The 27,480-nt window shown below is 40.7% G+C and overlaps 1 protein-coding gene across 4 annotated transcripts; it reads left to right on the top strand.

Moving 5' to 3' along the window:
- The first annotated feature begins 1,759 nt into the window (after window positions 1-1,759).
- On the top strand, window positions 1,760-26,522 carry NADK2 (NAD kinase 2, mitochondrial). Of its 4 annotated transcripts, none has more exons than XM_083575749.1 (12): window positions 1,760-2,460; window positions 10,116-10,204; window positions 12,952-13,040; window positions 13,482-13,563; window positions 14,423-14,506; window positions 17,139-17,275; window positions 17,631-17,709; window positions 19,376-19,519; window positions 20,887-20,942; window positions 21,039-21,092; window positions 21,455-21,578; window positions 22,760-26,522. In XM_083575749.1, the coding sequence occupies exons 1-12, from the start codon at window positions 2,035-2,037 to the stop codon at window positions 22,896-22,898; spliced, it is 1,503 nt and encodes a 500-aa protein (XP_083431875.1). In that variant the 5' UTR covers window positions 1,760-2,034; the 3' UTR covers window positions 22,899-26,522. The 4 variants fall into 4 exon arrangements, with proteins under 4 accessions (XP_083431875.1, XP_083431876.1, XP_083431877.1 ...); XM_083575750.1 differs by having other exon boundaries at window positions 1,800-2,460; window positions 19,424-19,519; XM_083575751.1 differs by having other exon boundaries at window positions 1,895-2,460; window positions 10,116-10,210.
- The last annotated feature ends 958 nt before the right edge of the window (window positions 26,523-27,480 follow it).

The following is a 27,480-nucleotide window of genomic DNA, read 5'->3' as shown; positions in this document are numbered from 1 at the left end:
AAATCCATCAGATTTTGGTATGTAACCTGAAGCGTATGTAACCCGAGGTACCACTGTACAAGACAGCTTCTTATGTTCCTTTGATGCACCACTAATATGCTTCTGCTTGGGTTCCAAACTCTGGCAGAGTATGGCTGTACTGGAGGCCTCCAGTAGTATAAAACCTGTCCCCTGCCCTGCTACTCAGCAGCACTTGTCCCATATCCACCAGCTCATCAGCTGGCTCAAAGAATGCTCTTGGTAATTTTGAAAAAAAGCAACATATTGCTTATGCATTCCAATGCTTAAAACTTTCTTTCCCTCCTTGCTGTAATCCCATTTCCTTCCTCTTTCAGTTTTAATAGTATGTGAAAGTGTTCCTTTTTTAAAAAACAAAAACCATTAAGATAGATGATCACAGGGATACAGAAAATGAAGGTTAATTGCGTAATCTTCTCCCCTTGGTTTTAAGCCAACGGATCACTTTTTTGAGCTCCACCTTTGCTTGGTTGATATTTGTTTAACTTCGGTAGGCAGTTTTAAAAAGAATTATGAGCAAATGACCTATGGCATACATTTCTCTTCGCTCCAGAATGTTGGCAGACTTTCTTTTTATCACTGTATCTATGGCAAGTTACAGCTTCAATTTGTTCTGGCCTTTTAGATCGTGAAGTGGCATTTTTCACCCAGCCCAGATTTAGTCACCTTTTAAATCACCAGCAGGGTTGTTGAATGTGTGCTTTGTTTATAGCATGAAAGATATAATTAAACTGAACACATTTTCTGGATTGTAGCCACAATGTTTTTTTTCCTTTAAAATCAAAGCAGACCAACTTCGTTGGTCTCTAAGGAAGGAATTTTTATCTTGTAAAAATAGCTCTTAGGTAGGAAATGTACAGTGCTAATAAACTGAGTGCTTGGCTGTTGCTTATGATAAATGTGTACTTTTATTGTGTCTGGAAATATATGTCCAGGGGATTTAAAAAAAAAATCAAAACGAGTTTTGTACACTGTTCCTGCAAGTAACTCATGGTTCCACACACCCTTGCGCACCATCAGCCAATTTGTGGGATAGCACTGCTGGCTCCTAGATTTTGCATAGCCTCCAAACAGCCCACCCACCCTAGGCTTGGTGTATTTCAGTGATCCTTTATGTCGGTCCTGGCTTTCAGGGCTGGAAGGGATTTGCTCCAATCACAATTGGCTCTGGGTTGTGAGCGTCTCCCTCCTTCTTTCAGTGAACAGCCTCCCTTCTCCGTGTGTGAAGCCCTGCAGAGCTGCTGCCAGTCCGTGCGTGCAATACTGTACTGAGATGATAGACCAAGGGAGATCAATACTTTGTATAAAGGCGGCAACTTCCTGCAGGAAGGTGGAACTGGACAGCTCACGGCGCCCACCGGCCGCCTTCGCCTCTCCCAGTCTTCCCCGTTTTATTCTTTTCCTAACTACGGAACGTTCTCCGCCGGTGCGCTCTGGACAAGGGCATTTCCTATTGGTCAATCGCTGCGGCAGGGGCTCGAGCCCCTTTCGTGCCCCGCGCGGCTATAGTGTCGCACCGAGGAGCCATCAACTAATGGGCGTTTTCTGGATTGGGCGACGGCTGCGCAGGCGCAGAAAGCGAATCGACGTCGAAGGCCCGTATTGGACCAGCCGGGCTTTAGAACGCGTGGGAGCGCGATGTCTTACTTCTGTGGCAAAAAAAGGAATGGGGGGGGAAGAGAGGGAGAGGACTCGCTGCGCCTGCGCACAGTGTCCCTTCCCTCCCGCTCACCAACCCCCCCCTGCGAGGGTCGGAGCGCTCACGTCGGATGCGTCCGTGCGTCAGGAGGCGCGCGCTAAGCAAAAGGGGCGGGGCTTTGCGTGCGTGCTTGTGTGTTGCTTTGCCTCACCCCGCCCCCCCCACCCCCGCCACTTTCCCGAGCGCGCGCGCCGCGCTGTTGTGGCGCAAAAACCTGAGGCGAGGGAAGGTCGCCGCTCTGTCCCTTCGCCTCCCTCGCGGCTGTGGTGGTTGTGGCGGCCGCGGCGGCTCCAGGAGGAACCCCGCGAGCCCGGGCTATGACCTGCCTCCCGAGCTACCTGAGCGGCGGCAGTCCCTCCGCCGCCCTCCGCGCCTTGCTCAAGCCTTCCCGGAGGCACCAGCCGCCTGCCCCGCCGCCGCCTCACAGCCACCTCGCCTTAGCGCCCAGCGCAGCCCGCCTGGCCGCGTCGGTGGCTTCAGCCGCCGCAGCCGCCTTCGCCGCGTCCGGGCTCCCCTCTCAGCCGTTAGCGCTGGCGGGGCGAGGGTCTTCGCCGCCCCCGTCCCCTCCGTCCGCCTCGCAGCGCTGCCTCAGCTCGGATGCTTCCTCGGAGCTCCCTTCGGGAGGCGGCGGCGTCGGGTTCCGCCCGGCCCGGGTGGTGGTGGTGGCCAAGACGACCCGCTACGAGTTCGAGCAGCAGCGGTACCGGTACGCGGGGCTCTCCGAGGAGGACCTCAAGCAGCTGGTGAGTGGAGGTGCTCGGGGACCGCGTGTTTAAATCTCCCCTTTCGGCCTGCAAATGACCCGAGATCATAGAATGGCAGAGTTGGAAGGGAACCCCGAGGGTCATCTAGTCCAACCCCTTGCAATGCAGGGAATATGCAGTTGTCCCTTAAGGGGATCGAACCGCCAACCTTGGCGTTATCAGCACCACACACGCACCAACTGAGCTATTCAGGCTGGATGGGAGACCACCTAGCATAGCTTTCAACTTTTCCCTTTTCTTGCGAGGAATCCTATTCGGAATAAGGGAAGTTCCCTTAAAAAAAGGGAAACATTGACAGCTATGTCACCTGGAAACCGTTATGGCCTTGACTTCCACGGGTGGGAGAAATGCTGGCTGTGTATGTGCTGAATATTCCTCTTAAAGGAAAAAAAAACTGGGAAGAGGTTGTGTCCATACAGGAAAAAGAGGCAATAGATACAAACAGATGTAGCATGTGCTTTCATTGAGCAAGCCCACTTAACTGGGCTTGAATATGGGTTTAGTGCACAAAAGTTTATACCACAATAAGTCTTGGTGTTTGCAGTCCAGTAGGCAGCCTCATCTTTGTGCATGTATAAGCCAGACCTTGACATGAACACACATTCTTTCTCTGATAACAAGGTTAAGTTAGCACAGGGAGGTGACTGTTGGCGGCAGATACTTAACACCCCAAACAGCACCCAATCAACAACACTTTTTGTGGTTTGTAGTAGTGGCAATTTGTCAAGCTGGTGTGTGGCTGGGTAGGAGTTCCTTTTTAGTAACAGTATTTGGTGATTGGCCGTTTATTCTACCTACTAACTCAGTATGAAAGAAGCATAAGTGTAGCGGGGACCACCCAAACTGACTCCCTCCTTATTATAGTGACTGTGTAGTATCAACAGGTATAATTTGAATGAAGCCATCTTCTACTACATCAAGAATGGGAAAGCTGTGGCCCTCCAAATTTGTTGAATTCCAGCTCCATCTGCCCCAACCAGTATGGTCAGATTGTAGTTCAGCAACATCTGAAAGGACACAAGTTCCAGAGCCATGATCTATATGCTTACCATAAATCAGTTTAACTTGAGAAACAAATAAAAATGTGTCTGCCCATTAAGTGTACAAGAATTTGGCAGAGAACACTTTTGGGATGAGTGGTTCAGAGTTCAAATTCCTAACTACCAAAACAATTTGGAGTACCACCCTTGCACCTTTTCCAAGAAGGGGAGGGCCAAACTTATACAGTCATACCTCGGGTTGAAGTTGCTTCAGGTTGAGCGCTTTCGGGTTGTGCTCTGCGGCGTTACTTCCAGGTTTCACCGCTCGCACATGCGCAGACTGTCAAAATGACGTCACACGCATGTGCGGAAGCGGCAAATCGTGGCACGTGCAGTCGCAGGTTGCGTTTGCTTCAGGATGCGAACGGGGCTCCAGAATGGATCCCGTTCGCATCCTGAGGTACCACTGCATTTGGATATGGTTGCCCATCTTTTCCCCCCTTACAACTTTTTTGGAGGGCATGTGTACAACTGGGGCAGAAAATGAGTTAATACGGAAAAGACCTCATCCTTTTGTTCCTGGTTTTATCTACTCAAGGCTGCATCTGCATCTAAAACAAAAGAACAAAAAATGACCACAGAATATTAACACTTGTGCAGTTTGGCCTTATGCTGCCCTCTATTATTTGGTTAATTGCATACAGATTTATTTATTCCAAGGATATTGTCAACTGTCAGTATTCACAACATTATGATAGTACCATCAGCTATTTGCTCTTTGATGCATCTAATAACTTTTACTACTAAGAAAATAGGTGTTTTATCTGGCCAGCGCTTGGGCTTCGAAAGATCAAGACTTTAATACAGAATCACTTGATTAAGGAAGTGGCAGTTATACATGTTTCCACACCCACAGGTTCACATGGCAGTGACTGCTAACACAGATTCATCATGATTATTTACTCTTCAGGAAAGTACCATCTATTTTGGCAGCACTCAGCCCCAGTCCAACTACCTAACTTGCAGCCACGTGAGGCTAAAATTATTGGCTCTGAAGGGAAGGCAAGTTAAATGAACTGTTGCATACTCCTGATGTGTGTATGGTGCTGTCTTTCACCCTTCTGTCTTAAATATATACTTTGAGGCTATAAAAGAAATAATTGATCACATAAGTATAGTATATGTAATACATTTACTACCTCATGCCATCTCAGCACACCTCCTCTATAGCAGTCATAGACTACTGTATGCTGCTGGCAAAGATTCATTCCACCCACGCAAAATTATATCACAGGCCAGATTCACTATGTTGTTAGCCAGTAATCTGATAATTCCAGCTATATTATCTATAAAGACACAGCTGTTCATCCTGCTTTTTTCCTGATTGACCCACTTTCTGTCTTGTTTCCCTTTTTCATCTAATGTATTATGTCCTTTCTTTTGTACAGTGAGTCTGTGAGCAGGGCACGAATTATTTTAACAATTTTAGGCACTTTAACAATGATCAGATTGCTAGGGGGAAGGTGGGGTTTACATGTTAGGGAAAAAAATTGAGAGCAGCTTGGTTCATGTCAGTATACAGAATGAGCTATCAAACTGCTCTAGAGACTCTGTATTCATGAAACTTCCAGCAGTGTCAGCGAGGCTTCCTGGTTCATTCTTTATGAAATATATATTGTTATGACCATTAGGTTTTCTAAATAATATCTTCTGATCAGAATAGATAAAAATGAAGGCTTAAAAATAATAGCTTTAAATCATAATATGCTAAACTATTATAATATCTCAACACTGAATCAGTGGCCCTCTATTAGGGTTAAAGTGTGCTTTTCTAAGTATCTGAAGAAGCATGGTCAAGCATGATGAATGTCACATAACTAGTCATATACTTTAGCAGTGGTTCTCAGGCTCCCCTCCCCCCATGGACCATTTGGAAATTGCTGAGAGTCTTTGCAGACCACTTAATGATTTCCCCCTTCCCTGTCTTTTGTAGCAATTGTAATGCACTATGCTAGATGCTGGATGATTTTAATTGTACTTTTACAGACATACTGCAGACCACCTGCACAAAGCTTCGCTGTTTGGGAACTCTTGTACTACACTGTGGACTTGATACTGGGAGCACTAGGATCCAGCCCTTTATTCCCAGGAAATGGCATCCTGTATAATAGGCTAATGCACACTGTTTATAATTAAGTGTGCAAATGTATACACATTTATCTGTCTTTAATAGGCCTAACTTATTTTTTCCTCCTCCCTCCTAATGCTTTCCCCTTTGTGTCTTGTGTTTTACATTCTAAGCCTGGGAACACAGACTGTCTTATCAGTGTGATACTTTTTAAATGAACAGCAGAATCAAAATGTTTAACAAACATGCATAGGATTGCGGAGGTTCATACACAGTGCCCACCTCGGTGAACAGGCATTTTGTCATATAAAACTGTTCTGCCACGTCATTTGCTAGCAGCTTCTACTGCTTTGAAATTGGAAATTTTAGGTTTTCCAGTTGCTTGACTACTGCTTTTCTGTGAGCTTCAAAACAATTTGTTTCTACAAAATAAGTGGCTTGCTATAGAGCAGTACTCTCACACAGTCATCAGTTACTGGCTGCTATGGAGCCAAGGACTGGCTTCTTTGTAGGAAATATGGTGCCATTAAGCTTGCTCTTGTCATTCTAGTCTTGCTCTGCTTTTGAGATGGCAGCAGAGGGGATTGTGGTGGCAGCCCTTTAAAGTAGTATAACTCCTCAAATTCTATTCTCTTCAGAGGCTGCCTTGGCTTTGGAAACAGTAGTTCTTAATCAGTGATATTCATTCTGCTCTGATTCTGCCAGTTGGCAAAATCTCTTAGGCTTTCTTTTCCCACAGCCTTAGAAATTCTCTTACTGATGTGAAACACTTTTGTATATTCAGTTCCCGGCAAAGTAGATACAAAAGTAACTTCTTTGAACACTGTTGTAGTCTTCTTTGCATTATCTTATGAAATGTTTGCCGTATTCATTGTTCTCAGTGGTTTTCTCTTTATATATTTTCCTTATCTTGCATCATACTAACAGAGAAGCACAGAGTTTTTCTTCCTACCTTGCATGTTCCTCATACAATTTCTTAGCCAATTTCGTAGGGGTGTATTTGTTATTTTGTGATGTACTTCTCTGAATGCTTAGCCTCTCAACTGGTCATTGTCAAACATTTCAGTTTTTCTTATTCTAATCATCCCTATCCTTCAATGGACTGTTCTGCTTTGAGGGGTTGCAAGTACCTGGCTTTGTGGCTGTTCAAAAACTTGTTTGAAGCATTTAAAAATTTTTTTTAAAGCACTCTCCCAGCCCTTCTAAATAAACTTTTAGGTGGGAAGGGCTTGCGGTTTTTTTGCTTGATATATTGGCCAGCCAATCAGTACTGTAAATTGGACTGCAAATCCCATCCTGGTAAGAAGTTCATATATGTAGTGCAAACATAGTGAGTGTGCTTCCATAGCATATTCATCACTGATATTTTTGGTATTTTGATGTATCCCAGAATATCACAGGCTTTTTGCTCTTAAGTTACCTTAGTTCAGTTCTTTGCACATATTGTGATTGGTTTTTTACATTGTGCCCTTTTATCTTGTTAACTTTGCTCAAATAATGTTGCAGACGCAGACCTAATAAGCAAAGAAAAAAGGTGATTTTGAAAAATACGTCTGGAGTCTAGAATGCAAAAGAACAGAGGCTCCATATTTTATTTTATTTGTCTTGGCATGTAGCATCGCTGTAAACTAATATTTTAAAATCTTTGCTAACCTTGCTGATTTGGTTTCTTGCAAATTTTCCACTTGTGTCCCTACTTGAGCATCTTAAAAGCAGAACATGATAGGATAGATTACAGAAAGATTGGAACTCTCTTATAGATCTTTCCTTTCTGGAGTTTGTTTCTGCCAGGACATTCTTAACACTGTGAGTTTACTTTGGTTTGGACATACGCAGTTCATGAAAAAGATTGTGATAATGAGTGTTTACATTGTCTTCTGACAGGACAATCCAACGTTCAGGCTCTTTGAAGACATCATTTTCAAGTGAAGCAATATTTTCACTGAACAAAATTCATTTCATTGTGTGGTTTGTTTGAGAAACTGACCTCTGAAATGACAATCTTTGGAATCTTTGACGTACATGAATTGACTTGATCTTCAAACTATTGTCATGGCAACTCTCTTTAAACAAAGGTGCTGTACACAAGGTTGTGGAATGTCCTGCCATGTGATGCCCAAAATCTTCCTGATGCAGTGCATTTGGAAGGCACTGAGGCATCGCTCCCGGCAGGTGTAAGTTGTCCACAGCAGCTGGCTCAGCACGCAAGCCTGGTAGACCATCTTGGTATTGGTATTGGTCATTAGCATCACATTATCACACACCCTTTTTTGTTCAGAATTTTTATGGTCACTAAAATTCTTTTTTAAAACAATTGAGAATGTTGTTGTTTTTTATAACATTCTACTAATTTTCCAAAAATAAAAACAACAACAGTACAAAAACAAAACAAAACAAATTGACTTCCCTCTAGTCCCTTCCTTGGTTCTGTTATTTAGCAACATAGTTTAATTGTCAATTTTGCCATTTCAGCATATACCTTTAATTTAACTTGCCAATCTTCTTTAGTTGGGACGAAAACAATTGAGAATGTAATGTAGTGTGTGTGTTACTTCTGTTGGGGTATTCCTGTGGAAGGATTAATTTAGAGATTGGTTCATTTAGTTACATGGTTCCATTTCATTCTCGCCTTGTTTATACAACTCACTGCTATGTGGCTTTTTGCTCATCTCCCCACTGAGTATAGTGTGATACGTTTGCTAGATTTTTAGAGAACATAGATGTGCCATGAAGGAAACAGGTGGTTCTTAGTTCCTGCCCTGGCGTTCATTGTACTCTGTTGCGTGTTGTACTCTAATGAACACTTACAGAGCTAAGACAAAATTAAGTGGCAGCTTTTCATCCACCTTCCCACAGACCTATGTGCTGTTACTATATGTTTGTAACATGTACAGCTTGTATGTTAAGAATATAACTTACTTTAAACATGCAGTATTGAGAGAATTCGGACAAAATTCTCAGTTTATTCAAGCAAGTATTTGTAAGCAGATTGAAACCTGCTGAGAATTGCAATCAAGTAAACAGGCTGGCAGGCCAAAATTCTGAAGGCTAAGGAGAATTACAATGAAGTGTGCTCACAAAAGATGGTGACATTCGTAAAAACGAATTTAGGCATATTTTGTTTCCCTCTTCTGTAAGCTCAGTGACTTACTTGATTTTATTTTATATTTGTTTTGGGTGACACTCAGTGGCACATGAACAGACTTCCTCTTTCCTCCATACATGCTCCTCCAAAATCTGCTCCAGAAGGATGGTGGCTTTTCTGGAGCTGATTTTTCTGGTGCTCAGAATGCTGCAGCGGAGGAGAAAAAGAAGAAGTCATGTTGTGCAAACAGAAATCATTTGTGCAATCTTGCAGGCATCACTGGATGTTTCTTTTTTTATTCTTCGATGCATGTGAAACTCCTAACTTTCTACAAGTTTTCTCCCTACTCTCTACAAGTTTTCTTAAGCATTGAGTGGTTTAATTGCTGATGTTTTCCTTATTTTCGATCATTTTGTCACCTTGGGCACTTTTCTAAGAGTTATACTGGGATAAAAATTTACTTAAATATTTTTTTGTGTATATTCAGTGGTCCCCAGAAAGGCTTGCCGGTGGTGGCCAGAAATTTAATTTTCTTACTAGAGGACAAAGACCTCAAAATACACAACCACAGGAGTAAGAACTTTTTAAAAGTTGGCAATAGTATAGGTACACAGAGTGCCTCTTTCAGTATGGTGTCATCGTGCTTTTTGTGCAGTATCCTCTTGCCAGGTAGTAGATAGAGAAGTAACAAAGCCAAGCTTCTTTAGTGACTAGAAACAGTTGCCAGTCCGATGCTATAATGCACCATGACAGGAGATACTGCTCCTAATTTGTTCTAAACTGCTGCTCTCATTTCATCCCAGTTCAGAACTCTTAGTGAAACTTATTTTAGGTTATATCTTATTATACAGTAGTTGATTGCAGTGTTTGAAATTCACCAGGCGCATTTTGTACCTGGCTATTGACCACTTGTGACCAAATGATCTGGAGGTGCATGCCTCGGATCTTGGTTGTTTTCACACACTAACAACACATCCTATATAATACTATTTGTTATATTTTATCTGCACAATCAGAATGAATTTCAGGAACCAAAAAGTCATATTGAAAATGTCCCCAAATGGCAACTAGGCATTCCATTTTGGCAACTATAACCCTGGTTTAAGGAGCCATTTTGCACCTAGCTCATATATTTGAGTTTCTAACACTGGTTGAATGGTGTGTCAGAATGCATATGGCTGGTAGAATAGAATTGTATACTGGAACTTTTCATTAAAATGGTAGTGTTCCACATGCTTATATGCAGATTCTGAATTTTGAGCAACATATAAATACTTTCTCGCTTGCTTGGTTTTAGAGAATAAACCATTTTCATGTTTCTGACAGTTCCAATTTTCCATAAATAAATTTAGCTTTTCAAGCTTAGCTGTTTACATACTGTTTTCACATGCTTAGAAAATTACTGCCAACTTCATTAGATTTTGATTTTTGTCTTTCACAGCTTGCATTAAAAGGCTCTAATTACAGTGGACTACTGGAGCGACATCGGATTCATACAAAAAATGTGGAGCATGTAGTAGATAGTTTAAGGTAAGGGTATGTATCAATAATAATGATTATAATAAAAATAAATAATATAATAAATAATTTCAGAGAGCAGAGGTTCTAGGAGTTTGGCACATAATTCTAATGCCCAGTATATGAAATTATAATTACTCTGATCCAGTAAACCATGTTTATACATATTTGGGCTGGGCGATATCTGCTTTTCAGCAACATGATATACCGTATTTTTCGCCCTATAGGACACACTTTTTCCCCTCCAAAAATGAAGGGGAAATGTGTGTGCGTCCTATGGGGTGAATGCAGGCTTTCGCTGAAGCCTGGAGAGCGAAAGGGGTTGGTGCGCACCAACCCCTCTCGCTCTCCAGGCTTCAGGAAGCTCTGTGCAACCCTCGGGAGACCGGCTCCGAGGGTTGCGCAGAGCTGCCTGTAGTCCCAGGCTCAGCGCAGCTCTGCGCGGCCATCGGGAGCGGGGCGCGAAGTCCCGCCCGGCTCCCGATGGCTGCGCAGAGCTGCCTCCACTCCCGGGCTCAGCGCACTTCTCCCCATCACCAGCCCCACAAGCTCGGGGGACAGCGGGGAGGCGGAGCGCGCCTTCCCGCTGTTCCCTGACCTGGTTCTTCCAGCCTCGCACCTGGGGGGGGGGAATTTTTTTTTTCTTTATTTCCCCCCCCCAAAAAAAACTAGGTGCGTCCTATGGGCCGGTGCGTCCTATGGGGCGCAAAATACAGTATCACCAGCTAAACTTCACAATATACCGATATATCACAATGTCTGAAAAAAGGATGGGGCTGTGTGGAGGCATTGGCAGGCTTCATGGTTTTTCCTGCATCATGGTTTTTGCTGGTGCCTGCTCTTTTGATTTGCTGCACCCTGCAGGAGGCAGGGGAGAGCTGAGCTGGCAGAGTTAATGGGAGCTGCAGGAGTTGAGAGAAGCATTGGCTGGCTTCACAGTTTTTCCCACATTGTGATTTTTGCATAGCACACATTATGATTCACGATATATTCCTAGGTCAAAAAGTATGAAATTGATATCACAATATGGACGGTTTGGGGTGATTTATCATCCAGCCCTAATACATATGAAGGAGACTGTATATATAAAAGAAAGGGGAAACTGATCCTTTGCTTCTTTTTCTGTTAGCAGCCCTCCACATTCAGTTTCAGAAGTTTCTCGTAGTTCAGACAAGATAGTTGGGGCATTTTAGTTTAGAGAAAGGCATGTAGGAGGGGACATGATAATGATGTATAAACTTATGATAATGGTGTATAAAATTACACTTGGTGTGGATAAAATGGAGAGAGCAAAATTATTCTTTCCCCATAATACTAGAACTCAGGGACATACAGTGAAGCTGAATATTGGAAGATCCAGGATCAAAAAAAGAAAATACTTCACATAGCACATAGTTAAATCATGGAATTTGCTCCCACAATAGGTTGTGATTGCCACCAACTTGAATAGCTTTATTTCTATTAATTTATCTAATCCTTTCTAAAAAGCCACCAGTGGATATATTCTACCCCTACTGTATTGCTTTGAATACCAGTTTCTGGGAATCACAGGAGGAGAGAGCGCTGTTGCACTGAGGTTCTGCTTGTGGTCTTCCCATGGCCATCTGTTTGGCTACTGTGAGAACAGAGTCCTGGACCAGAATAGCGTTAGGCTTGATCCCACAGGGCTCTTATTTTCTCTGTTGAAAAAGATGTACAAAGGTTATCTGTATACAGTTCTCTGCATACACAAGTGTCAGTGTGCATTCAAAGCTATTGTTGCATCATTTAACCAAACTGGACAACAGTAGGATATTGTTGAGTTTTTGACTGACCTTGTAATCAGTAGAACATAACCGGCAGTCTCACTTTTGAGTTAGTTTTCAATTGAACAACATAGTAACAACCACAAACTATTTTTGTTTGTTTTTTTCTTTCAACAATACACACACACACACACACACTCATTGATTGTCATAAAACCTCCAAGTGGTTTACACAAAAACCCCTACAATTACTAAAAGATGGTTAGAAGCAGGTGTTTAAAAAGCATTCAAAAGATAATTAAAGTCATCAATAATCTAACTACAATTTTAACTACAGTTTACACTACAGGTTTTGATATGCGCAGGTTTTGCTGAGACTAGGTTGAGCTCTTCCTGAATAACAGCCCAAAAACTTTTGATACATAATCCTGTGTTAGTACATCAGATTTAGCAGTGGAAGGTGATGAAAGGGAAGCATTATAGCAAAACCCCTTCTATGTAAATCAAGAGTAGTTAGCCTGTTGGCCTTGAAGTTGTTGGTCTCCAACTCCCTTCAGCCACAGCAAGCATGGCTGATAGACAGGGAAGGTGGGATGTAGTCTATCAATATCTGGAGTGACACAAGCCAGCTGTTCCTGGTGTAAAATAATTAGAAGTTTTCAGGGAACTGGTAAGTAGAGTTTGATGCAAGTGATAGTTATCTTCCATGGGACTAATAATAATAATATTTTTTTATTTATACCCTGTCCATCTGGCTGGGTTGCCCTGGCCACTTTGGGCGGCTTCCAACACACATAAAAAAATCATAATAAAACATCAAACATTAATAGTAACAATCAGATCCTATATAAAAAGTCACAATAACCCAATATTCATACTTGTGGTGTGTTTTGCTTCCCTTTCCTGAGGTCATTATCAAAGTTATATAAACTAGCTTTTTAACTTGACAGTTTGCATTCCTTTTAAGCCCTTCAAACCTGACTAATAATCACTTGCATTTCCATAAATCTTCAGGAATGAGAAGATTGAGGTCCGACTTGTGAAGCGCAGAGAATATGATGAAGAGACAGTTCGGTGGGCAGATGCTGTTGTAGCAGCAGGAGGTATTAACTTGTGAGTGGGGATGGGTATTTTGAATTACAACAAACTTGCGGGAATAATTGTTTAGCAATATGAAGAATTGATCAGTTGGCTTATCAATAAATAAGTCTTAACCTGAACTACCAGAATAAAGTTGATTTAGTGTCAACACACGCAGGGGTCTGGAATGTAACCCTTGCACAAAACACTCATTGCCTGTGTACAAATTATGAAACATTCTGTAGAGGTTGTTACCTAGGCTTTGTGCACCTGTTTTTCTTTTTCTTCAAAGGTATAATTTCCTTATGGCAAATTGAGTTCCGCATCAGAATCTATTTTCACTCTTAATTTTATACAATAATGGTTTAAAAGTTTGAGCACAAAATCCTCTGTACTTGATGCTTCCACTGGAATATTTAAATCTTATGTAAAAGTAATCTGATCTCAAACTATTTTTCATCTAGGTGATGGCACAATGCTTTTGGCAGCCAGTAAGGTGTTGGACCGGTTAAAACCAGTTATTGGAATAAACACAGACCCAGATAGGTGAGCCTAAGACTTACAGATACCTTGTCATATTGTAAACTGCATCATTTCAAAGTTAGGTAAGAGTAGCATGGACAGAAATTGAATTTTAACTATACTGTCCTGCTAATTTAGGATATATTTTAACTGGGCTATTGTGTAGTATGCTAACTATGACTGTAGATCAAGGATTGCCAGACTGGCGCCCACAGGTGCCATGGTGCCTGCAAAGGTCTCCATTGTTGTCCCCAGGCAGGGCCCTAGCTTTCATTTTAAAACATAGCAAGACTTTAAACCTCCTACAAAGAAAGTTATAAAGCAAAATGTGCAGGTACACTTCTAAGTGATTTCTGTAAAATGAGCAAGCCTGGCTGCTTCTGCCTGTCAGTGCTTTTAGCCAATGAGTGAAGTCAGAGCAGTGATTGATAAATGAGTTGTTTAGAAAGCCCACAATATGAATCCTTGGGACCCTAAGGAGCTGCTGTTTCCCCCTCCCATTTAACACACTTTTCCTGCTTATTTTCTAGGCAGAATTTCAACAGGTTAACCCTTTTCTCATGTGGAAACACAATTATGTGAAAGGCTTCACCATGATTGTACACTCTCTAATTCAGCGTTATGCCCCCATGGCAGCCATTTTGTTTTTAGTCACTTTAATACATGAACAACAATTGTTGGAAAATAGAGTGCCTAGGCATATCTTGCATAGAATGCTGTCTAAAAGTGAAAATTGCCCAACTAGCTACAATAATGTAATCCAGTATTGTATTACTTATTCCCTTTTTTTAGAATGGGTGAGAGGGAACAGATCTTTGCCTGAAGGAGGTAACAGAATACTGTGATTTCATGCCTTATTCTCGCCTTGTTATGTTGTATTCAGATCTGAAGGCCATTTGTGTTTACCTGTACGATATACACACTCATTTCCAGATGCCCTACAGAAACTCTATCGTGGTGAGTTCAGGTAGGTTAGAGCTTACGTATCTCTAGACAGTTGTTTTAAAGAAATGTAATGTTTTGTATTAATACAGCTATAATAGGGAACAGACCTGAAGATTATTTGTTCCAGCTCTGCATCAATGTGGGAACCAATGTGTCCAAAACAGTACTTAGTGTGATTTGTGGAACAGTCACACATTTCCGTTTTATACAGAATGGCTTGGAACTGGGAGCACAGATTTAAGCCGAAGGAGTTATGTGGATGCAGATTTTTTTTTTAAATGTTCAGATTCAAGGGGCCACTACACATCCCTAGAATTTATTGAGTCTGCAGTCCATATCAAAGTAGTGCAAAAACATTTATAGTCAGCCAGGTCTTGGGCTGATTATTGTATTGTTTTTATCATTTTGTGTTTTTATGTTTTAAACCACTCTGTGATCTTTGAATGAAGGATGGTATATAAATTAAATTATAAATTAAAATGCATTTAAAACATAGAGTGTATACATTTATAGACCTTTCTGTACTAGTACTATAATACTGAATTTGGCCCAGTAGCAGATAAGCAGCCAGTGCAGATCTCACAGATAAGATATTTATATATGCTTGACCCTACAAGCAGCCTGGCCACAGTGTTATCAACAGCAGACCTTCCTTTCTTGAAGCCTGCCTTAAAGCAGGATATGATTCTTTTGTGCAAATTGTTAGGTACACATAACGGTAGATATACGGTAACTCCTGAAAGTGAACTCAGCTGGTAAGTGCCCAGCAGGATTATAGACAATACAGGTCACTGACAAATAAGAGGGAGCTATCAACACACTTAAAGGAAGCCCGGAATTAGCTAAAATACAAAAGAATTGATGTGTCTGTGTGGTTTAAAACAGCAAGAACAGAAACCCTAAAACAGCCTAAGGAGGACTAAGCATGCTCAGTGATCACAGAATTCCAAGAATCTGTAAAGGCATGCGGGAGTGGAATGGAGCGTGGTGGAGGAGGACATGACTGGAATGCTGAACAGGTCCCTCTTGTAAATAGCTTTAAATGATAGTGAGTTCTTCCTCCCCTTTTCCAGTATTACAGCTCAGTTTGTTCAGGAGGATGGGAAAAGAAAGTGATCCTTCACTTTGTGGTGAGCACCTTGCTAGGCTACCAAGATTTCCTGGTTCACGTGCCTTCTGACAACCTGCATTGATGTTTGAGTGGTCTTGTTCATGTTGAGTTACATGGGAGGATATTCAATCCACTGGTGGAGGAAGAGGGGTGCAGGGGGAGCGCACCGCCCCCGACAGCGCAATCCCAGTGGGGTGCCATCATGGCTGCCCTCCCACCTGTGAGCAGCGTGCCATGCCCCCCGGGACGCGCGCCAGCCATGCCCCCGCCTGCTCTCCGACCCCCGGTGCCGGAGCATGAAACTCTGCCTCTGATTCATTCCAATCTCTTGGAGACTCAGCATTTAGTTATGCTGCATGGACATATTTTAGGAGATCAGCTGAGTAAAACTATAGAGAGATATCTGACACTAATGATTTCATCATAGCTATTGCTGATCGGTGTGCAAGAATCAATACCCGGCAAGGCAAATTTTAGATGTTCATGTTTTGGAACATTTACTGTTGTCACACACAATAATAGGCATTGAATTCTGAAGCATAAGATACTGCAGATATCTTTATAGCCAAGGATGGGAAACCTGTGGCCCTCCGAATGCTTCTGGACTCAAACTCCCTCAGCCCTAACCTACATGACCAGTAGCCAAGGCTGATGGGAATTGTAGCCTAGCAACTTTTGGAGGGACACAGATTTCTCATTAACTTTATACCAGTCATAATACCTTCCTATAGAATGAATGGGATTGGGTTTTGTTTTTTATCAACTGGTTTAATATGTATAGCTTGAACACCACTACCATAAAACTGGTTAATTAAATAGGGTGACTTTCTGCAATGTGATCTTATAAATGAAGTTGGGACTTGTTTTTGTTTGATGTTACTAAGTTTTGTATGTAATGAAAATCAGTAAAGATAAATATTAAATTTAAAAATAACTTGATCAATAATGATAAATATTAATTTTTTTAAAAAAACTTTATTGTTGTGTGCAATAAACAGAGGTAGAGATAAGTGATAACCTTTAGGTGATATTATCAGGGACTACCCAGGTTCTCTTTATACCTTTATATTCACCAAAAGAACTTCACTGTTTCACCTAGGGGCAGAGGCAGAACTGAGTTACAACTAGTTGTTGATTTGAGAGATGGGGAACCCTCCATTTCAGGGTCAGGGAATTTCTAGCTTATGGGCCTAATTAGGCTGGACACTAGTCCTTATTTGGCCCACAAGACTGTTTCCCTCAGACTTTGCCCATATCTGACAACATACAAACTCCTGATGGCTCTTTGAAGCAGGGCTTGCTGACAGCTAGCCTGGGATCTCCTGCACTAAAAAACCTAACCCCTGGAATGGTCTCCGTTGAATGCCTGATAACTTCCCCCACACTGTCTTGTAAGTTTCAGAGTTTAAAAGCTTACATTGTATTTTGTAACATTTTGGTTGGCCCAGTAAAGATTTTATTTTCTTGAACTATTGATTCATACAGAAAAATTGCCATACATTTCAGTTTGTTTGATTCTTGTGCTATTTTCTCCTTTTTAAAGATGGCAGTGGCGGCAACGAATCCGTTTATATCTTGAAGGGACTGGCATTAACCCTGTCCCTGTTGACTTGCATGAACAGCAGCTGAGTCAAGAACAGCACAGCAGGGCCCATGTTAATGGAAGATTTCAGGATCAAAGTAAGTACAGTTTCAATCCTAAAATATAATCCACTCACTGGTGTGCAATGATCTTTTGTTCAATCTTGAGATGTGATGTTAATGCTAATCTCAAATATGTAAGAGAAACATGTTCAGAATAGAAGGTAACTCGTCGATTAAGTGCAAGGACCTCTTCAATAAATGAATAGCCAGACTTTTGTACAATGATTTCTTTCGCATCAAGTGTGTACATCAAGAACCTCTTTATTTTGCTCCTGGTAGTCTTCCATATCTGTCTGTATTCACACACACCCCCTATAATAATCTTACCGTTTTGCTTTCTGGTGATGCTTATCCTGTTAGCCTGTCAGCACTGATTTGCCTATATTTGCAGGGTCTCAGATATCTGAACCACACCTCTTGCCAGTGAGATCATTAAATGAAGTGTTTATTGGAGAATCTCTCTCATCCAGGTATGCTAGAATCATAAGCATTTTTGTTTGGGACTGCTTGTAAACTTCAATATCCTTTTCCCCCTTCTGTGTGTAATAATGTATGCAAATATATTCAGACTTAATTACTGGATCCAAATTATACATTTCTGCAATTTCCCAAATCTGTGAGAAAACTGCATAGTTCTACATATATATTTTCCTATCATGTTTCAAGAGGTCTTATTTGGACACACACATTCAACTTTGGATTCTTTTCCTGCATGTAGTGTATCATCTTGCATATCAAGCATATGTTATTGAAGTTCTGGTCTTCATTGTTTATCACTGACTCCAACCATTTTTCGTTTCTGGCTCAAACTGTAAAACAACCTGAAGGGTTATCTAATAGTACACTAACTATTTATCACCCTCCATTTCCACAGTGTCTGACAACACCTCTCTGCATGTTACTGTCTAAAACACATAATACATTGTACGTAATTAGTAAAAATGGGGAAATGATTTTTAATCATAGTGTTTAAAACTGTGACCTATTTCTCTTAATTGCTGACACTTTTTCATCTTTCAGTTCTTCCTTGCTTCATGCTTCCTAACACAGTATGTTTTATGTAGGAAAGGAGAATTGAAGCTTGCTGCTTCCCCTCCCCCCAAAAAAATATTAAGCAGAAGGGCATGGAAGATTGTGGAGATCATTCCTTTTCCCTTGCTGGAAGGGATTAAGCATGGGAGCAATACTACCAGTTCCATCTAATAATGGGGATTATTGAAGAGTTTTGAATGAGCAGGCCCATAAGTGTTTTGTGAGTTGAGAATTTGAGGTGTGTGGAGATGACTGAATGATGATCATGGAATGGGATTGCTTGGTCAAGTGGTGGGTGAAAAGGTGAATGTTAGGCATGGTAGACATTTTATATTTTATGGGGTGTAAATTTGGGAAGTGTAGTAGGGAAGTGTGGTAGAAATATCTGTTTAGATGCCAAATTGAGTATTAGGTTGTTGGTAGCCAGTTTGATGCTCTTCAGATTCTGTTGGACTACAGCTCCCCTCATCTCTGACCATAAGCAACGCTTGCTGGGGCTGCTGGGAGTCATTGCCTAACAATATGTGGAAGGCATCATGTTGACTAGCCTTGGTTTAAGTAAAATGAATAGTTTGGAAAAGCAAAACGGGGGGTGGAGAACCCATGCTCCACCAGAAGTGTCTGGATTCTAGCTCCCATCCGCTCCAGCCATCATAGTTAGTGGAGAAAACTGATGGGAGCTGTAGCCCAGCAGTATTTGGAGGGCCAGAGGTATACAAGTTGCAGGCACAAATTCTATTACTTGCAGTTCAGTCTTAAAATTCCTTTTTGATTTCGATGGCACATACATATGGGAAGAAATTACTAAAGCTGTGTGCACTAATGCTGCAGTGTGGGAAATACTTATACCCTGCCCTATTAACTACAGATGAACCCACAGAATTAAGGTAGAAAATTCTAAAAGGCTTTCAAAATGGCTTGCTATCTTACTAACAATTTGCTGTATTTTTGAAAATTGATGAAAACTTACCAATCAAAAATCAACCTTCTTGCTTCATTAAAGAACTGCTATACTAAATTTAATGTGAAATTTTCAGCCATGTTTGAAATTGCCCTTTTAGATTGGTACGTGCCTGATGTGGGGCTGTGTTCTGTCTCATTCAGGGTGAACTATAAGTCCTGCAAACCCAGTTTTAAATTCTCCCTTCATAGGGCCTCTTACTATGAAATATCAGTTGATGGTGGTCCATGGGAGAAACAAAAGAGCTCAGGTCTCAACATATGCACTGGAACAGGATCAAAAGCCTGGTAAGTTTGGTGTAGCCTTAAAATGTTAGTTCTTTGGCTTTTCCAATAGGAGTAATGAGTAAACACATTTTCATAGAAGATTGTTGTACCACCTTGAAGAAATTGAGAACTAGCTCATGAAATGATCAAGTACACTTGAGTTCTATCAAGCTGCAATTCTATACCAACTTGCCTGGAAATTAGATCCATTAAATCCAATGAATCTTAATTTTGAGTTGGCATTTATTGTGTTGAGTTGTTTGGCTTCTGGGTGCCAAGCAGGTTTTTTTTTTCTTTGCAAAGGATGCAACTTCCCCATGCTAAATTGTGGCTTCTTTTGAAATTCCAGCTTCCAAAGCACTTTGTTAATGCAGGACTGCTGGCTACTGTTGTTAGGGAAACAGAAAATGGGATGGTGGTAATTTAAAAAATGGGTATCCAAAGTTATGTGATTCATTAAATTGTGGTTTTAGTCTCTAAATTCTGTAATAACGTTAGAGTGTGCTACATGTGTAGATAAATAACCAATTTGAATGCTAATACATGGTACACCTCTGGGACTGTAGTTCTTCAAAATTAAGGTGAGGATGCTTGAATGCTCCCCATGCAACCTAGCAGTTCGAAAGCATGTCCAAGTGCAAGTAGATAAATAGGTACCACTCCGGCGGGAAGGTAAACGGCGTTTCTGTGCGCTGCTCAAATTCCTGTTGGGTTGATACTTTCCAGTGTTTAGGAGATTTCAAGTTTAGGGTTTTTTTGAAGTCAGAAGTTGTAGTAAGGGGTTGAAAGGAAATGCTAGTGTTGCTTCCAGTTGACATAAAATCTATTCCATTGAGGTTATGCAAGTATTTTTTTCCCTCCTGCTTTTCAGCTAGAAATTGGCTCCCAGTTTTTTAAATCCTCTACATTTAAGACAGTAGAGAATGCTAGAGAAAGGTTTGGGAAGTCTCCCAGCTGGAGCTAGTCCAGGTCCTTAAGAAGTACCTTCTTCCACATAAATACTTCCTGTATCTGAATATTCTATTCAGAAGCCCTGCTCCATGTGTCCCTGCCAAGTGAAAGGAAGCAGGTGGCAACTGGGGAGAAGATCTTCTCCATGGTAGCATCCTAGCTACATTATAGCCTCCAAGAGGGGTCACCTGGCACTTCATCTGTGATCTTTTCAGTGTCAGATGAAGGGCTTTAAAAACAACTTTTAATCTGAGCTGCTAATGATTTTATTTATTTATTTTACTGGTGCAAAGCTTTTTGGACAGTAAAATTCAGATTTTGTTGCATTTTAAATGTATCCTAATATTATTCAGTAAGCTACCCAAAGAACATTTGTTGGTGGGCAGCCATATAAAATTACTGTATAATAAAATCCTTGTTTTTATTTCTGTTTGTAGGTCTTTTAATATCAACAAGGTAGCAAATCAGGCTGTGGAAGAAATCCTTAAGATTGGTGAGTTACCAGCACCATAACTATTGACCGGCAAATGCAAAAGATAATTGTATCTAATAGAAGAATTGTGTCTAATTCTTCCTTTTTTTTCAACAGCTAAAAGTTATGAGAGCTTAAGGCTTCCATTGAACAAGGAACTTGTACAGAAAGGTATATTTGACTTTATCATAGTTTCTGAGCTTATGGGCAATATGTTTCCTTTTAACTTTTGCACAGGACTTTGTTTTTCAGAATTGTAGAAATGGACATTATATTATGTATTTAGCTTTCACATCTAATGTTACTCAGTTCTTCGATAGGACAGGCTAACAGTTTTTTAAATCCTCATAATTAGAATGAAAATAGAATATGCAGGCAAATATATTTTCGCAAATCTTTCAGAATAGGAGTGTAAGTCATTTGTTATTTAAAAAACAAAAGTCTAGCCATTAAAAGCTCAGCTGATTTGAGAACTTACTATTTATTGTTTCACACACGTGCAGAAGCTGATTATCTAATTTGTGTGCTTTCAGTAACAAATGGATATAATGAATCACTACTGTATAGTCCAGAGGAACCCAAGATGTTTTTTAGTATACGAGAACCTATTTCAAACCGCGTTTTTTCAAGTAGTCGACAACGGGGTTTTGCTTCAAAGTAAGTATTGACTGCAGGTGTTTGGTTTAAATTCAAGATTGTGACAAAATATGTAACTACAGTTTTTCAGAGAATAGGAATCCTACTTTCAATCCTGTGATCGAAAGGGATTTTTTATTTCATTTTACCATATCATAATCATGGTTCCCAGTTTGACTGACGCTGCTATCCAGTAAGCATCAAGGTGACCCATTGCATCTTTGAAATCGTGAGGAATAAATACTGTTTTAAAAGTTAAATCTAGAGTTTCCTTAACTCATAGTATACCATTCCATGGATCTTTCCTTCCTAATGGTGTTGGCCAGATCTTGTCTTGCTGCATCTATGGAGAAGGCCATTTTAGAGTGGGTGGCTCTGCCTAGCAAGTCTAAAGGCAGGGCTGTTAACATTAGCTTTATCCTATAATCTTGCCTCCCCCCCAAAAAATATTTTTGCCAGTATTATCTTTCCTTCATTTTAGCTTAGCTATAGAGAAGCGGAAAATACCTTCCTGGTGTTTCTGATGAATAGTTTTTACACCAGGGTTCCCTCCCCTCATCCAAAACACAGAATAGTAATTATATTATTAGATATTAATATGGCTTAATGTTTTAAAGCAGGGATGGGAAGCCTGTGGCCCTCCAGATGTTGTTAGTCTCCTATCAGTCCCAGCCAGCATGGCGTGATCTTACTTTGCATTAGTTCAGAGGGACTTTCAGTCTGCAGGTTTAATACTGTTGCTCATCCCAAATGCATGTACATGTATGTGAACCAGTCATGAATCCCTCAACGGTTGGAAGCTTTATTTAATACTGCTTTCCTTTCTACACATCCTGAAGCATTAAGCTTTTCAGCAGCCCCCCCCCAAAGTTTAAAGATAAGTTATTAGGAACAAATGCACATTTGTGGAATACGATTCTGACATAGTATCTGTATTTTGCTGTTGGTTAAATTGGGCAGCTGAGTAGGTGTCATTTGACAGATGAGATCTTAAAACTAGCATACCAGTAAATGGATTTTCATTTTTAATTGGTTAAGTAGGTATGACCTGATTTTACTTCCAATAGTGTAGAGATTAATAGTGATAAAATTACTCAAGCATGATTTTTGTAAAATAGTGTATTCCTTCTAGCTCCTATTGTAAATGAAACTGTTTGCTTGATTTGTAGGTCTGTAGTAGTGTTCTTTAAATGTATTTTCAGAGTTTGCATTCGCTCTCGTTGCTGGGATGCCTGTATGGTTGTAGATGGAGGAACTTCATTTGAATTTAATGATGGAGCAATAGCGTCAATATTGATCAATACAGAAGATGCACTGCGTACTGTTTTGCTAGACGAATGAAGACAAAGTTTGAACTACTCACAATTCAAAGAAGGGATGCTGCCTCATTTCAGATGTGAAACTTGCTCTTTCATATAGACAGACATTGGGAAGCAACAATTGAAACGGCTTTTCATTCCTTTTGGATGAGTAATTCTTGGAAAACCAGTGTTTGTGAAGCCAGCAAAATTGTGACTCTTCAAAATCTTAATGAATCTGGCAGGATACTTTAAAACCTAAGACAGGGCTTGGAACAAATTGGTGTTAATAAACTGTACAGTTCTGTAGTAGCTATCTAGTACTGATTCTGCAAAATGCCTTGATTCCCCCCTCCCCCATATGTATTTCATTGGTTTCTAAAAGCAAATTATGTTAAAAGTAATTAAGCAAAAAGGTTAGGTCAGTTTTTGAATTTAGCTACCCAAAAGTAACCCTTTTGTATACACCCAAGAATTTTACTTTTCTGATTGGTCATGTTTGATTGTAATGGTTTCCATTGCTTTAGTTTTTCTATAGTTCAGTACCATAAACCCAGCATCTTGTGTCTAAGCTTCCCAACCTCACCAGTTTGATGTTGTGTCTACTTTCCACATGAGGAACCTATGGCTTTCCAGATGTTGCTGGACTGCAACTTCCATCAGCCCTGGCTGGGACCAGCAACATCTGGAGGGCCACAGGTTGTCCACCTGTTCAATAGCAAGAATAAAACTCACTTGATATTATCCCCACTACCTGTTGAAAATCTGGCTTGCCAACAGTTTCAGCTGTGTTTTGAAAAATGTGTTATTGTAGATTTGTGATAAATTTCCTCACCAGAAAGCATATGGTTATGATTTTTGGCACTCTGTCTTGAACTTCCATTTATTTAATTCGGCACTGTCAGGGTTCCTGATTGGGCCTCTAAGTTATGACCCAGGAGTAGACCAGAAGGGAGAAGTTCCTGTGGTCCATGCTGAAACCCTGTTTTTGCTGGGGGAAGAGTGTGAGCAATGTCATAGCCAAGTGACAAGGCAAATTACAAAGCCCCCCAGCCATGTCAGAAGGATGCTTTTCTGCCATCCCTTCCCGCACAAATAAGTCCCCTGCTTACCAGGGCTAATTAGTGAAAATACATACCATTCCTTTTTAAAATGCAGTTTGTAAGACACTGAATGCTTTATGAAATGGGTACAACGGGGGGGACGGGACTCCACTTGTGCATTGAGCAAATACTTGGACATTTTGAAAAGTACTCATTTTTCAATGCAGCCTGTATTCAGTGTTTTTTAAAGGTACATGATTGTGACCAATTTGAGCAAATTTCACATTGCTGGAACTCATGTTCTTTTGCTATGTAGATAAGGCATTACAAACCATAGAACTGTGACTTAGAGCCGACTACTCACCATTGTTTCTTTGAACTGGCCATATGATTATCTGCAAACACGGTATTCAGTAGTGTATTGTGTAGTTTATTGGTTGATGCTACTAAACCCATGCACAGTGCAGTTTTTTGAGAATATTGCCCAATGCATTCACTGTTTACATTTTAAATAGTGGTAATGAACCCTCGGCGTGAGTCAGGTAAATGATGAGGGCTGTTTAAAGTACACAATAAGAAGTTCAAATAACCTTATGTCTTCAGAACATAACACCAAAAGTTAAAGTTCAGAAGCAGTTTTGAAAAGATGGTGTAAGTCTATTTTACAAGGCCACCTTTTAAGAAAAGAAAAAGTGAAGCCATTATACTAGCTCCTTAAACTGCACTGTGAAGAACTTAATGGAGTCTTGAAAGCTCCCACTTAAAATATGTATTGTACAAAATTTCCCATCAGTCGAAGTATCCAGTGATCTGTATTGGTACGGCTGGGGCTTTACAGGTTGTTTGGAAATGTAGTGGGTCCACTGAATTCAGTGGAACCTGCTTCCAAGTAAATCAATTTAAGATGAGGAATAGTAACCACAGAATGTGAAAAGGTGCTGTAATAATTTGAAATGGAGAAAGCTGTGAAATTCACCCACCGAGATTGCAACTGTTTTATGAACTTCTCAATCTAAAATTTAAAAATGACTAAACTTGGAGCATGATCAACCCACACCATGGGGCTAATGCCTGTACTTGAAAAATTCTGATAAGCCTTACCAGAGCCTTTCCCTATATCGGCACATACCCCATGTTTCCCGTGTTCTGTCCCACTGCCAATACACATAAAGTGAAGGGATGGGGAAACAGGGCTGTGTTGGGATTCTGTACCCATGAGGCAAATAGATCATGGCTATCAAAATAAAATACTCTATTATCTTCTACCGTGCCAAAGTGATGAAGTCTTTAAAGTGTTTTATATAAAGACAAGTACTTAGGCAAGAAACTTACAAAGTTGTAAGCAAGGGAAATTGCTTACTCAAACCTATTAGCCAAAAACAAGTTTAAATGTAATGTAGACCTTCAAATGGAAAAAAGATCAAATGATAGCTGTCCTTCGGGGTGATCTGAAATGTGAATTTGCACAGATGACAAAATAAAATACTATACTATTATTGCACATTTGAAGTGTTCCTGGGTGCCCTCTACTGGTCTTGGTTTGTGACAGGCAAGCATTGTACTAGTTTGAGTGTCTGTGTCAAACAATTATAAAAGCATAAGGTGTGGGGTTGTTTTTGTTTTAGTGAGCTTATTGGGGGTTTACCCTGAACTTTATCAACCACTCCTCTTTCAGCCAACCCCCTTCCTAAGCCAAAAAAATCATTATTATGGGGAGTGGGGATAGTAGCCATTGAAAAGGTACCTGTGGACTTGAGAAATGTGGCGGCAGATTATGCTTAGAGCATTTCTTGCTACAAATCATGGGCACTTTCCTGTGTGCGTGGAGGTGCTTTTTGACCTCTTCTCTCCCCTCTAGTTTAAAAAAGAAATCTTTGGAAAGGAGTGCTGCATGGTATAAGAACAGAGGTAGGACATGAGCCACAATTTGTGTTGAGCCTTGCTTGAAAGAGACTGTACTTTGTGCTAGCGCCACCCTTCCAAATTGTTTGCTTGTGAAGTGGATCCACTTACTTTGTTCTGATGACTAGATGCAACAAATCTGGTTCCAAGTAATGGGGAAATACAGGTTACAGTACAGGCTCATCTGTTTCTTCCCCCACCCCCCTTTTGCCCTGCAAAGTAGGATATAGCATGTGAAAGCGGTGTGGGCAGTTGTGGTGTTGGTCCCCGTTGGACTGCTCTAATTATAACCACCATGGCTATATTTGGTGTGATTAAAAAATGCACACACACAAAAATCCAGATCAATCACAGGTCTCACAGCTTAACATGTACTTTGGCTCTAATGGGAACAGGGGGTGAAGAATGTTCATAAAAACAAGACAATCTTTAGAAAGACAATTCAAGCTATTTAAAGACGTATTTCTATATAAATTGTTTGGTGTTAAGGGAGCTGATAAGGCAATTTTATATGCGAAATGTGTGCAAGTATGAAAGCCAACCTATCCCCTCCTAAAATGGTCTAATTCTAGCATCCTGGACTAAAGTGTTCCTGTTAATATTTTAACCAGGATTCTGCATCTTACTAAAAATAAAGGCGTTGATATTTGGTGTTACTGAGAAATAATGTATGAGGTGGATAGCAATTAATGTAATAAAGGTGAGCTAGTGTTTTGGAAGTATTTTATGTGTCTCTGATGCTTGAATACCAACTTCAGATGTAAATCTCCAATACTTGTTAGACAATGTTCTTGGCCATATGTACACACACACACACACACAGAGAGAGAGAGAGAGAGAGAGAGAGAGAGAGAGAGAGAGAGAGAGATAATACTGTCCTTCATTTGTAGATTTCAGAGCAGTTCACAACATGAAAATACAAGGTAAAAACACAAACCTATGCAGTTCCATCTTAAATGTGAAAGTTGCTTTTACTACTGAAATTATGTACAGTGGTACCTCAGGATGCGAACGGGATCCGTTCCAGAGCCCCATTTGCATCCTGAATAGAACGTAAGACGCGACGCGGGTCGTGTTTTGCTGCTTCCGCGCATGCGCATGATGTCATTTTGAGTGTCTGCGCATGCAGCAAAACCCGGAAGTAATGCACTCCGTTACTTCCGGGTTGCCGCGGAGCACAACCCGAAAGCGCTCAACCTGAAGCACATTCAACTCAAGGTATGACTGTACTTGTCAGTGCTACCAGTGGGGGGAAAACCACCCCTATAGTGATTCTTCATCAATTGTCAGAATAAAGTATACAATTAAAAGTATTCTACACAGATTGGTCTAGATTGGGGAGATCAAATAGATCTTAAAGAAAATGCCAACACTGCCCACTGCTTTTCAGTTTTACTTCCTGCATCTTCATTATTCATTTTGGAGGCAGGGAAAGAGAGCAGCCATATACTGTATCTGTGCAATTGTGGAAGATTTTTTCTTCTATGATGTTATGTTCAACTGCCATCACTGAACACTGACAAAGATTTAAATAGCCCCAGTGTAGCTGTGAATTTAGGAAACAGATAAACACATTCTGAGCAATTAGAAAGCATATGAAGAGTGAACACAGCACTAACTCCTTTCTCTTAATCAAGAAGAGCAGTAGTGTTGGCTATTTGACAGATATTACACTTCAAA

This window comes from Podarcis filfolensis, assembly GCF_964270895.1.
Source record: "Podarcis filfolensis genome assembly, chromosome: 11".
Lineage (NCBI taxonomy): Eukaryota > Metazoa > Chordata > Lepidosauria > Squamata > Lacertidae > Podarcis > Podarcis filfolensis.
This window is presented reverse-complemented; position numbering and strand designations above follow the sequence as displayed.